The sequence below is a fragment of the Chaetura pelagica genome, unplaced genomic scaffold (genome assembly GCF_000747805.2).
Source record: "Chaetura pelagica isolate M959 unplaced genomic scaffold, ChaPel_1.0 scaffold3, whole genome shotgun sequence".
Taxonomy (NCBI): Eukaryota; Metazoa; Chordata; class Aves; order Apodiformes; family Apodidae; genus Chaetura; species Chaetura pelagica.
The window spans coordinates 7,510,662-7,524,128 of NW_009952974.1; the positions used below are offsets into that span (position 1 = coordinate 7,510,662).

At 51.8% G+C, this 13,467-nt stretch overlaps 1 protein-coding gene across 1 annotated transcript in view; it reads right to left on the reverse strand.

The window, feature by feature from the left end:
- Positions 1 to 8,841: 8,841 nt before the first annotated feature.
- STK11IP (serine/threonine kinase 11 interacting protein) overlaps positions 8,842 to 13,467 on the reverse strand; it is a 17,925-nt gene continuing 13,299 nt past the window's right edge. The window contains exons 17-23 of the mRNA XM_009996283.1: positions 12,232 to 12,720; positions 11,144 to 11,259; positions 10,859 to 10,956; positions 10,500 to 10,678; positions 10,163 to 10,247; positions 9,610 to 9,692; positions 8,842 to 8,855 (exon numbers count right to left, since the gene is read on the reverse strand). Coding sequence (XP_009994585.1) covers positions 8,842 to 8,855; positions 9,610 to 9,692; positions 10,163 to 10,247; positions 10,500 to 10,678; positions 10,859 to 10,956; positions 11,144 to 11,259; positions 12,232 to 12,720 — 1,064 coding nt within the window. The remainder of the gene's footprint in view (positions 8,856 to 9,609; positions 9,693 to 10,162; positions 10,248 to 10,499; positions 10,679 to 10,858; positions 10,957 to 11,143; positions 11,260 to 12,231; positions 12,721 to 13,467) is intronic.

Genomic DNA, 13,467 nt, shown 5'->3' on the forward strand with positions numbered 1-13,467 from the left:
TGGCCCCGAGACTCGCTGGCACCATAACCTCCCGTCCACATAACCTCGAGCTCTTCCTCTCCCAATGAAAAGAAAGAGATGAAAGGATGGAAGAAAGAAAGGACCTGGTGGCACCAGAGGAGAGGTGGCCCCAGACGTGGGAAATGTAAGAGCAGAATGTGGCTGTGTGGTGGAAATGTGCCTCAAATCTTTTGAAGCCTAAGCTGCTTCTTGTGCCCCACGCCAGGTGCCTGCAGCAGAGCCAGGGCTGAGCACACAGCGCCTCCAGATGTGCCCTCAGAGAGTCACCACTGCTCTTTCTGGGCAAAAGCACTGCTCTCCCAAGGCCAGGGCAATGGAAGCAGTGGCTGTGACTCACCACCCTGGAGCTGCCCCTGCCTGTCCCTCTGCCAGAGCACCCGAGCCACTCACTTTCTGCACTGCTAAACTTGGCTCTGGCGGGTTTGGTTGGGGCTGAGTTCCTGTGCTGGATCAACCACACCCATGACGTTCTGAGCAGAGCCCCCTCTCCTTGTGTGGGAACAGGGAGGGACACTGGGCTGCCTTGTGCAACCCCAGTAGTCAAGAGGAAGCTGGTGTCAGCATAAGCTTTTCCCTACTGAAACACATCCCCTCCTGCAGAAGGGTTTCCACCAGCAGGCACTGGTGGGTGCAGCACCTCCGCCCACCTCCCGCGGGCAGTGCCAGGGGCTGGGGTAAGGAGTGGGTTGGGAAGCACGGCTGCTGCATCCGGTGTGTGGTTTTGATTATTCTGGGCCTGCTGAGTAACGGCAGCTCTGACGCTTCCCCCGATGCTTCCCTAAGTCAGCAAGAGCCACCAGGGCACTGCCCCAGCGCCCGCACGGCTCAGGCACAGGCTTGGTGGTCTCGTACAGGAGGGCAGCTGAAGCCCCTCAGAGCAGCATGCTGCACCCCGACACAGGCACAGACGTGTGCACAGCCCTGCTTTGGGCTCTCTTGCTCATTCCTCCCCTTTGTTCATGGATGGGTCTTTCCGAGGTTACAGCCTCAGCTACATGGAGGGAGAGCTGCTGTGAAGGGGGATTTGACCTGGCCATGAAGGAACACTTTCTGTTGAATCCCACTGCTAAGCACACAATTATGGCATTAACATTCCTTGGAGGAGAAATGCGTGTTGCAGATCCAGTAACATCTGCTCTGGGAGCAATCCCTGGGCACTGTCTCCATCCCAGACCAGGACCAACAGGTAGAGGTGCATGCAGGGAGACAGCAAACCCATCACAGAAACTCAAGCTTTTGAAAGGATGCAGGGAAGCGTTAAGGGAGGGAGCCTGGAACTGCAGTCAGGTGGCACCTGCAGTGTGGCATGGAGAAATGGGAGCAGAGCAGTGCGATGGGGAGGAGAAGCAGCATACAGCCTACATTGAACCTCCTGCTCTTGCCAGGCAGTTAAAGCAGTTTGGGGGTTTCTTTCCCCACAGTCACCACTAGTTTTCAAGCTCTTCCAGGTCTTGCCTCTAGCCTAGCTTCCCCCCCAGGCAGCCAAGGAGTTTGTTAGAGGTAAGGAAACTACATCACTCTGACTCTAGAGCTCAGAGAGTTAAGAACAAGCCCAACAGCAGCCTCAAATTAAAGTGGAGAGCATGACCCACTGAAGCACTGCAAACTGAGGCTGTTGAACCCAGAATGAAGCCACTTGTTGGGCTGAGGCCAGGTATAGCTGCTGCAGCAGCAGCATTTTTGCACAGCAGAGCTCAGGCTGTAGGGCAGAGCTTGCCTTGGGAGATGAGGACCAGAGGCTGGTGTCAGACAGCCCCTAAGGACAATCGTTACTGTTCTTGCCAGCATCTGGCCTTTGGCGTCAGAGCCTTCCCGTTTCCCCCACAACGGTGCTTTGTGTGTCCCAGGGCAATACCCTCAACTTGAGCTTGCAACATCCAAGTGCCTCCAGAGGCATCACCCTTCCAGCCTGAGGCAGAGGGCAAACCCACAACAGCCAGGAAAGGAAGGCAGCAGGCAAAGGGTTTTGCCCACCCTCATCTCTTTCCATATCCGCTGAAGCTGGCCAAGCCTGGGCCCATCATGGGCAGGAAGGATGTGCAACACCAGCAGCCTTGTGGATTCCAGCTCAGAGATGAACTTTGCAGAGGAAACAGGAGCACCGTCACCAACCACAAAAAAAAAGGATCATCACAAAACCACTAAGCCTGTAGGGTAGAGCCCAGAGCTGGAGTGAGTATGTGGAGCATAGCAAGGCAGTTGCACAGCCCAGTGGGAGCAAGGGGAGCTGGTAATTTGGAAGATCATAGAATGGTTTGAGTTGAAACCTGAAAGATCATCTAGTTCCAAGCCCCCTGCCATGAGCAGGGACATCTCCCACTAGACCAGGTTGCCCACAGTCCATCCAACCTAGGTTTGAATACTTCTGGGGAGGGGGCATCCACAGCTCCCCAGGGCAGCCTGTTCCAGTGTCTCACCACTAACAGTAAACAGTTTCTTCCTAATAGCTAATCTAAATCTACCCTCTTTCAGCTTAAAAATCTTTCCCCCTTGTTCTATTGCTACATGCAATAAAAAATTGTAAAAAAAATCCTCTCCACATAAAAAAATCCCTCTCTGGCTTTCCTGTAGCCCCTTCAGGCACTGGAAGGCCACTATGAGGTCTCCCCGGAGCCTTTTCTTCTCCAGGCTGAACTGCCCCAACTCTCTCAGCCTGTCCTCATAGGTGAGGTGCTCCAGCTCTAAGGTGGCTGAGAGGGAGAGTAAGTGCAGGCACAAGGAGAACATCCACTCTGGGACAAACACTACAGCTCAGGAGGGATGTGGCACAAGCTCCCACAAGCAGCCCTGGCTCAGACACAGCCCTGCAAAGGAGGCACCGTCGGGGACTCCACCCCTGGGACTCTGCCTCGGCTGCCAGACACAGGGTGCCAGGGAGGGCACAGGGCCCAGTCTGGCTCGGAATGACAGCCTCAGTTCCTGCTCTAATCGATAGGATGGGATGGGTTGGGCCCTGCTGGAACTGCCTCTGCTTCTGGGGACGATGGCAGCGCAGCAGATGGTGGGGCTGGGTGCCCCAGGTGTGTTTGCTGCCCGGCGACACAGACCCTGCCCAGCTGGTGCTTGGCAGTGGGGTGAGGAAGGGGCGAGTTCCCTGCACCCTCCCTGAGCAGGGCTGCAGGTGGGCAGGGCTGCAGGTGGGCAGCATAAGACCTTGGCAGCAAACATGCTCTTCCCAGACAGAGTAAACAGCTCACCTGGCACTGGGATGGGGAGCAGACAGCTCTATTTGGGACTGTTTGTCCTGATACAGGACAGCTCTGTCACTAGCTTAATAACCTTCTGATTAGAGGCACCCACTGTCCCAGGAGCAGGAAGGGCAATGGCTTTCCCCTGAGCAGCCCAAGGGAAGGGGTTTACACTGCCCCAGGCCCTTGCTCTGTGTGCTGGGTAAGAAGCATTGACACCTGCAGGAGGGACAAAGCTGGCCAGGCAGGTCTGCAAGCTGCAGGGAACACGTGTCCCTTGCTACTACATTGTCAGTCCCCTGGAGATGAGGCCGGCAGAGACATTCTGCTAGAAGTAAATGTCCAGTCCCTCCAGTCACTCAGCTTGATTAGAAACAAGGCTTCGTTAGTAGACACAGAGCAAGGGGGCTGACAGCTAACCCACAGGCTATGTATGCCTGAGGCAGTTCTGCTTTAGAGGGTAGAGAGACAGAGCAAGAAGCACTGAAATAGCCAGACCCATGACTGAGGCATCGTTTTCATTGATGAGTTCAACAGTGAAGTAAAGCAGGGCTGGTATATTCCTGTGGAAAAGCAGTGCCTTCAGGCTCAAGGCAATGGCCAGCCTGATGCCTGAGCCCATGACTGCCTGCAGAGCCCTGTGACTGCTCCAGGCCTGGGCAGCCCTTCAGCTACACACACCTCGAGAAAAGCCTGCTCTGGGCAGAAGCAGGCAGGGGAAATGTTGAGATTCAGACCAGCCTTGCTCCATGCCAGCAGCAAAGCACCAAAGCAAAGTGCATCCAGAAAAGGAGAGAGGAAAGAGAGGGGACATAAGAGTGTCTAGGAGTACAGCTGGGGAACTGCATGTTCATTGTTATGACAGGCAGCAGACATCTGCAGCTGGTTCAACAGATGTTGTACCTTTCCACAAACCTTGGCTCTCCTACACAACCCTTGTTTCTGCACAGCCCTCAGTCAGGGCTGCCAGCAGTATTGGAGTGCAGGAGCATGTTGGGCAAGCCCTTGCACACACCCAGCTGATGCAACAAGACCAGTCAGTTAATCCTATCGCTCCACCTAGGGTGAGGAGCCCCACAGCAAAGTGTTTGTGATCACAAACTAACCACAAAGGGGTTAATCTGATAACAACCAGGACAAAACTCTAAGGGAAATGAAGCAAGTGTTTCACGAAGAGGTAGGAGACAGTTTGTGACACCATGTAAGCTTCCCTGTCAGTGGACAGAGGAATGCAGAAGAGCTGCTAACAGGACCAAGAGGCTAGTGTTGCACTGAGGGCACAGACCTGCAGAGACCTGGCAAATGAGTAGTCACTTCTGCAGTGAAAAGCTGGAAGAGCCTGAGAAGAGCAGCAGACAAGCACACCATTGAAACCTTTGGTTCTGGCAGTCCACACTTGTCAGATGTCTCAACATACACAGAGACACAAGCACAGCAGAGCAAAGGTGTAGCTCAGCTTGAGATGCAAAAAGCAAGCTCCAGGGATGGGCTTGCTCAGGGGATCGGCTTATGTAGAAGAGACATCAATGGGCTGTGCCAGTATCTCCAACTTTGCATCTTTCCCTTTGTGAAAAACATGGCTATAGATGAAGACAGAACGTACACAAGCTCCTTAAATGGCAAGATGAAGACAGAAAACCTTTATTGGTCTGTATCAGCTCAGCTCTCAGACTTGTTCTCCCAGACAAAGACCTAGGTGCTGGCAGCTCTTCCATTGAGCTCATTCCCACTTGCGGTCTGAGGTTGCTCCAAAGGAATGGAGAGCAGCAGCCATATGCCCATTTAGGAAGAGGGGAGATAGTGGAATGCATTGTGACATCTGCCTCAAGACAGTTTAGATCTTGTCAATCAAGTCAATAGGAGGCCAGATAAAAATACCGGCCACTGCAGGCCTTCAGCAACTCAGCTGCTTCTGGAAGTGACAGGAGAAAGTCTAATCAGCAATTCCAAGAAAGCATTCAACGGTGTGCAGTGAGGTGGCCACTATTAATCATGGAAACCAAACTTCCTGCTCTCCTAAGGCTATGAGGACGGCATAGCTGGGTGTGAGTAGGGAAGAAAAGTTCAACTCATCTGCCCAGGTGAGACTGGAACAGCAGGATGCTGTGAGACCCTGTCACTGCTCTGTTCCAGATGGCAGAAACCGAAGCCACAGACATGGACTTTGGGTATATGAAGAGTTTAGATGTTGTAGAGACTGTTGCAAAGAGCTGCCATTCTCAGTGTCAGACATCAGGTCACTGAATGGCAAATACACACATGTAAAGGAATCTAAATCACCTTGACATAAAATAGACCTTTTGTCACTAAGGATTTGGCTGTGGGAAAACTTGCCCTGAAACAGTGGGTTGAACCCTCATAGCAAGACAGAGATGTTGCTCTGGGAAAAGCAGACATCAGTCCAGGTCCCCGTGTGGGGTATCAGATTCCACCTGGCAGCACCTTAATGTAACGGGTCCATGTCCGCTTATCCCCACAGGGAGCTTCAGCTGCTTTGAAACACAACACATGGCATCTTCCCTTGCTCTTCTCTGGGCAGGGTGCAGAGACCCTGTGACACAGCAAGCCCAGTCCATGCATCAGCAGCAGTTTTTCAGCTGCTTTTGACTGTGCAGGACCGTTTGAGACAAAGTCTGGTACAGGGGGCAGGTACTCCCACCTCCACAGCCATGGCAGCAACAGCCCCTGTGAGAGGCAGGGGCCCCCCAAACTTGCCCTGAAACAGTGGGTTGAACCCTCATAGCAAGACAGAGATGTTGCTCTGGGAAAAGCAGACATCAGTCCAGGTCCCCGTGTGGGGTATCAGATTCCACCTGGCAGCACCTTAATGTAACGGGTCCATGTCCGCTTATCCCCACAGGGAGCTTCAGCTGCTTTGAAACACAACACATGGCATCTTCCCTTGCTCTTCTCTGGGCAGGGTGCAGAGACCCTGTGACACAGCAAGCCCAGTCCATGCATCAGCAGCAGTTTTTCAGCTGCTTTTGACTGTGCAGGACCGTTTGAGACAGTCTGGTACAGGGGGCAGGTACTCCCACCTCCACAGCCATGGCAGCAACAGCCCCTGTGAGAGGCATGTGCCACTCAGGGCCTGTAACAGCCAGTGAGCAACTTGCTGGGGCTGGAAGCCCACAGGATGCTTACCTGAGGGCAATTGTCACAGGAGAACAACACAGGCAGTACCTGCTGTCAGTTTAATCCTGTTTGGGCCTTGTTCCTTGGGAGCTAGGCAGGTGGAAATTTGTCTAGCAGCCCATCAGCACCCACCCTGAACAGCACAGGGAGAATGGCTCGAACCCTGTGAGATGTTAGGGAGCCCTTGAGGCTGCTGCCAAGCTAGTACTGCAAGACTTCACAGCAGTGCAAGAGGATGAAACAAGGAAAACATGACAATTAAATAAATATAAGCTTTTATTACAATAGAAAATAGTAAAACTCATGTTAAACTAGACTCTTGCTTTTGGACTGCTCAGAAAAGCCTAAGCCTCACTTGTACCTGCCAGTGCTCACCAGGGTCCTAACCCCTAAGTAATGAGCACCACTTTTCTGTGCTAAAAGCCTCACAGCTCCTCTTGCCCCAGTGACAGTGAACGACTACAGCAGCTGTCTGAGCCATGCCCCACCAGGCAGGCAGGTAAGGACTCTCTGTGGGGTTATGAGTACAACATGTCTCATCCCCTTGTGCAATCAGGCTCCTGTTTGAAGCAGGCAGCTTTAGGGAAGCTATGGACAGGAGGGAGGGGAAGGGGAAAAAAAAGAAAAACAAACAGAAGAAAAAATACAGCAACCCAGCAGCAGATACTGGCTGCTGTTCAGAGACAGACAGAAAGGCAGCAAATACACCTGCTAGAAAGACCACAGCACCCAACTGCCTCTGGTGTGCTGTTTGCCCAGTACCACTGCATGTCCTGCTGAAGATGCTCTGGCCTGGCTCCCCTCTTCAGTGATGTCCATATAACCCTGAAAGAGTCTAGCAGGCACTGCCAAGTTAAAATGCTGTGTAGCTTATGCAGTACTAGAGGGAACACTCCCCACCTCCTCCTTCCATGGCCAGCCCGTGCAAGTGAGTGACTGTGCGGTCTGGACCATTGTGTGCTCCCCTCTTCCTCACCAAAAAGGGCCAAGGGCAAGAGTAGAGTAGAAAGCAGAGGCCACAGGACAGCAAGGTCTGATGGCAGTGGGAGACACCAGTGCACCATTACCAGCACAGCAGCATGCTTGACTAGGAGCCCTGCCTGCCTGCAGCCGGCGAGCTCACTCCAGCCCCTCGCGCACTGCCCTCCGCAGCTCGATGGAGAACATCTCCTCCCAGGGCCCGCGGATCCACTCCACCAGCTCTGCCAGAAGCTCAGGGCACTCTGTGCGGAGGTGCCAAGTGCTCTCCACCTTCAGCATCTGGGAGGGATCAAAGAGAGGGAGGCAGGTAAGCAGGGCCTAACCTCAAAGGCACTGATCACCCCTGAGCTGCTGCTCCCCCGTGCTCCTCCCAGTTCCTAAGTTGCACCCTCCTCCATCTCTGCTGCCAGCCATGGAAGTGTCCCTGCATGACTTTTGTACAGCAGCTGTACACGGTGCTCCCCTGCCTCTGTGGTGCAAGGCCCTGGGTTAGGATGGGAGATGACAGCCCCAGAGTGGTCTTGACAGGAGCAGGATTCTGGGCACAATGTAGCCCCCCAGCATCTTGTGTGCCCCATTACCTCATCATAAAGCATCAGCTTGATGTCATATGGACATAGACGATAGGTTATGACATTGCTAATACTGCTGATTGGCTGCTTCTCCTTCAACTGGATGTTGCTCCTAGGAGGTGTTTCTCCCTCATGGTCTGCATCCAAGGAAGGCTGCACCTGCCACTGGTGATTCTCCTCCAGCAGAAACAACATGCTTCGAGTGCTCAGCAGGGTCACAGGGAAAGCAGATGCCCCTAAAAGGATACAACGGAATAGGACAGGCTTTGCTGAGGAGCCTGAGTCACCACAGAACCAGCTTTGCTTTCCCCTAGGGAAATCCTTTCCAGCAACAGTAACTGGGTGAACAGCCTTATCCAGCTTCCTGACTGAAGAGGGGGAGAAGGGTAGCTAAACGTGGCTGGGCTTGACCAGCCTATCTAAGCTCATTGCAGGAGCACACATATGGAAAACCACCATCCAGCAAGCTTTGTCCAGCCTATGTCCTCATGTGAGGCAGGAAAAAACACTTGAGTCCTCTGACCTCTTGAACAACAGTTTTTGACTCCTTAGTTAAAAGTCTTCAGCTCCAGCTAAACGGCTGCCTTTTTTGGCCTGAATTCATCTGACTGGAACAGAGAGCACACACATGAAGTTTAATACCAAGTTGGGATGTGTCATAAGTATGGCAGGAAGCAAAGCAGTTTTGATAAACTTTAGGGAGCATAAATATCATCCAGCTGATTTCAGCTGATGCAAATGAAAAGCACTAGAACTTTGGAATAAGTCAGATGCACAGGAATAGGGAACCAACAGCAGAACTGGCGGAGGTCACAGGGGAGCACAAGCTGCTACAGCAACACGTTGCTTTTCTCATCACATCCCACTCTGGGGAAGTACTAAGAGTATCAGGAATCAGTCCTGTCTACTCAGCATTGAGGCCTCAGCTGGAACTGCATCCAGTGTTAGGCACCATACTCTTTAACACGAGAAAACTGTAGAGTAAAAAACCCACACTTTAAGTTCTCCCTCTCACAGGCTATTTGTTCAGCTTGAGGAGACTAATAAACATACTTCCAACAGATTCTTCTGATTCTTGTTCTCTCATACCTCTCCAATGGCCAATGGTGAGCACGGGTGTAAGAGCAGTAACAAATTGGTCAGAGCTGATTAACAGCTAGGTTGACTTTTTTCAGCGTCCCAAGCTAAGACAACACTGGAGTTGTTCACTGAAGATTCAAATCCCAGGTTTAGCACATTTGGCCCACAGCAAGCCCTGGAACAGAACTTGATGAGCTCCCAGCAGGCTGCTCTTGTCCTACCATATCAGGTTCCACACACCTGCTTCTGTTTTCCCAAACTGAGGAGCCTTTCAGCTCCTCACACAAACCATTTGTATTTATGACCCCTCAGTTATCCCTCAGCTCAGGGCAAAGATCCAGCCCTTAGATAATCTCCAGTTTCCCAGAAACCATTTTGAGTTGTCACCAAACCTTATGTGCAAGACTAGCTGCTCTCTACAGCCTGGACTTCCATGAAGAAAAGGGGTGAGAGGTTCACTTGATAGAAAGGAAGAAGCATACTGCTATCTTATATATCTCCACAGTAAGAAAAAAAAGAGCCCACCCTACCTCACTGCTGGACCAGTGGCCTAGCTCTTTTCCACAGACTGTTCACTAAAGACACAAGCATGTAAGCAGATAGGGACATCTGGTCACTGAGATCTCCTGTACCTTGAATGAGGTAGGCCAACAGGTAGAAGAAACAAGGGTCATCTGAAGCTGCAGAATCTGTGGTCTTGGGGTCCAGCAGAGGCCTGGAGGAGATACAATAGTTAGAAAGGGAGATGACAGCCTCAAGGAAGCACTTTGTTTCCAGTCTAGGTTTGTTGTGAGCTAGCTACGGTTCACTGTCCTCCTGGGGAAGGGAGGAACCCATCTCTTCTGGGTGCTGTAAAATTCCTCTCTCTTCTGTTACTCTGCCTGCCACCTTGCCAGCTAGGAAATGTGCTTCTTTTGCAAGGGGGAGGCTCCTCTATGCCTCCCTCTTTTCCTCCTCCCATTACATTCTACTCAGGCTTCTCTGTCTGTGTCACCTCTTTGCCTGCTCACCCCTTGTGCAGCTGGCACTTGAGCCAGTTGTCTTAACCTGTAACACAGGCCTGGCTGCCACTGCAGCACTGCCTCCTCCCATGCTCTGCTGGGAGCACTATGCTTCCCAGGCACTGCTGGAGAAGCAGACATCCTGTTCTATCCAAAACCCCAACTTCTCAGAGGCTGTTCTTACCATAGCCAATGTTGTGGATTCATTTTCACAGTGGGGATTTCCTTCACCTTACTCCTGTGCTTAGCAGGCAGCTCTTGCATGAGATCTAAAGAGAGGCAGAAGGCAGACAGCTTTTGTTGCAAACCCAAGGGCAGAACATAACAGCTCAGGAGAGTTCTCTAGTCCACAGAGAGGCACACAAAGATATGGTGCCAACAGGGTTCCCCCTCAGCTTTTTTCTGAGCTGGCAAGAAGTGTATTTCCCACAGACATCCAAATAGAGCTCTCCTGGTAGCTCTCCAAGAGCAAATCTTCCGAATCCTCTCCCACCCCATTCCCACTAGAGCTCCACTCTTACATGTCAGGGTCTGCAGGAACTGGTCACAGCAGCTTTGGTTCCGGATCAGCAGATTGTAGGAGGCTTTTGGGTTCTCAAACTCCATTCGCAAGCTCTGGTGGCAGAGTCCCACTTCCAGATGGGAAATATCAGACAGGAAGTGAGAGTCATTCTTCTTCAGCCAGTCTGCAGGTTGTCCCCTAGTCAGAGAGCACAGCCCTCAGCTGCAGCATGTTTCCCCATCTCCTCTCCCACATCAGATTGTAGTAGGGTGTTTGCCAGAAGAGCCTTTGCATGTCACCACACTTCCAGGGTAAGGCTAGCACAGGCTGGCACTCACAGCCTTGCTGCAGGGTCTCACTTGCCACCATTTTCCTCACCTGATAGCCCCAGTGACTTCCAGCACATAAATCTTGAGATCAGAGGCAACCAGAATTGAGAGGAACTCTCCTTGTCGGCCAAACTTCACCATGACAACCTAGAGGACAGAGAGGGTGGGTCAGAGCACTGGCCTGCCTCTTGCCAGCCTACCCATGGAAAGGACCAACTCAAACACTTCAGCTCCCTTCACAACCCCACACACACTGCAGTGCTACCCCAGTGCAGAACTTGCAGGGTAAAAAGGACAGCCAAGGTGCTGTGGGAATGGTGATGTGGGAGCTCACCTTAAGAAAGCACTGGAACTCTTCAGCATCCTCTTCAAAAACTTCCATATCCAGGTACAGCTTCAGGCGATGATCCACAGAGCGGAAGTCCCTCGTGTTCAGGACACCATTTACAGCTGAGGAGAGCAAAGGGTAGGATTGACACTGCCCACTGACCAGGTGCTGCCCAAGCAGCATCACCCCTTCTGCACACCAGCTTCCATCAAGTCTCTCCTCAAGACAAAGGGCCAAATCTAGGGCTTTCCTAGCCACAGGTCTCAACATGGAACATGCAGGGACATCACTCCAACACTTGCTTTTTGTCTCTTCAGAGAGACATCTGTCTTAAAAGGTTCAGGGAGACCTCTACAGATCAAGGATCTGATAGGTTTGCAAATCAAGACAAGACTGCAGTGGCAACAGTCACTTGGTGGGCTGGACCAGATAACCTCCATGGCTCCTTTCCAACTTGTTATTCTGTAAATGACAAGCTGATGGCCAAGCAAAGGCATCATCTGCTACATCAGAAATGCAAGGCACTTCACAGACAGCATTAGTGGACCTCCTACTAACTGCCATCTTGCACAACAGCCCTCACACAGCCAGCACACAGTCCCTTCTTTTGGACAGACCTCGTCATTTGAAGCTCACGGAGACCCTTGAGGAAAGCACAAGTAACTGCAGATCCACTAACCAGAGCCTGCTAAAAACACACCAGCCTCACACTGCACTTCAGCTAGAGAATAAATACAGAGAAATTATGCATATTGTTCTCCACAGGTAATGCTCCAGCTGGCAGCTCACTGGTGCCACAGGAACCCAGTATGTCTGTAACTGAGCAGTGCAGCTCCCAGAACAAAACCTTATTACTCATAATCTGAGCAATACTAGGGATTAGGAGCTGACTCAGTTTTCACTACCTTCAGGCATGAAGATTGAACAGAAAGGGGAAAGAAAACACACTCAAGAACCATGGTTAGTGCTGCTCACGCTTGATCATCCCCTGTCCCCATTAAACAGGGGGCAGCACAGCCTGCAAGCACCAGTGATAAAGCCCAACACCAAGCTGTGCACGCCCCTAAATCCCACACAGCTCCCTACATACTCACGGGGACTGAGATTCCATGTTTCCTCAGACTCGGAGTTCAAAGAGAGCTGGGAAGGAGTGGCCCCCCGCGAAACGCTGTAACGGTAGCTCCCTATCAGGCTGCCCCCATTGGTGTCTGTGTGGCTGAAGGAGAAGTATTGGCTCTTCAGGCTCAGCTCCTTCTTCCCACAGCCCTCGTCTGGACTGTGGGCACTGAAATAGAGCGTGCCATTGTGCTCCCCACTCAGCTCCGGGGTCCTGGTGCTGGTGTCCATCTCAGAGCTGTCCTCCCCGCCAATGTAGAACTTCCCACTTTCACTGGCCAGGGGAGGTGCTTCCTCTGGGCCCTCCTGTTGGCTGCCTCCCTCCAGGACAGAGTCTGACAGGTCTTCACTTGTGCTATCGTGGCCAGGTGGCAAAGGTGTGCTGGAGCACACCTCTGAAGGCAGGATGACCACATGGTCACTGGAACAATTGGGACAGACTATGGATTCACTAGCTGCTGCAGCATCTGTGGAGGGATAAAGAAAAACTAGAACAGCTCTCCCCAGCAAGATTTTATTTTCCTTTTTCCCTTCTGCAAACCACAACCTATTCCTTTCAAAGCAGACAATAGTTATAGTCTAACTTGAGCAGCTTGTTGAGCAACTCTGTTCAGAATCATATCCTATGTATCCTTGCCTCATAAATCAAATAGAAATTGTGGATCAGTGCCAACATCCACCTGAAATAGCTCTGCTCAAATTTAGGGTGACCAGTACGTGATGCAGTTGCAACTGAAACCACATCAGAGCTTGGGCTCATGACTTTCTTCCACTTTGTGTCCACAAGTACTCACATAGTTTTTGAGGCCCAAGCTCACAACTTTCCTTAGCCACCTCCATCCCCAGCTTAGGCTACCCCTCTTCTCCAGCTGTCCTCTTCCCTCCTGACCCCAATTTCTGAAGCTCCCTTCACCCACACCACAGCAGACTCCCAGCTGGATCTTGGGACTTCCACTACCCTGCTAGGGGGTAGAAAGGGCTGGAGGAGACTGCTGCAGCCAGGGCAGCACTCCTGCCCCCACTGAAGTACTTCAGTTGCAGTATATTTCACCAAATGAGCAGCATCTTCTGAGCTAAGGTTGGGCACTCCCCTCTAAGCTTTGAAAAAAATAATCAGCAACTGGAAGGTGCCTGTTCAGCACTAGCCATGTCTCACCCAAAATACCACATCTAGTTTCAGACACCCAAAGATAAATGTGGACAAATGGGAAAGA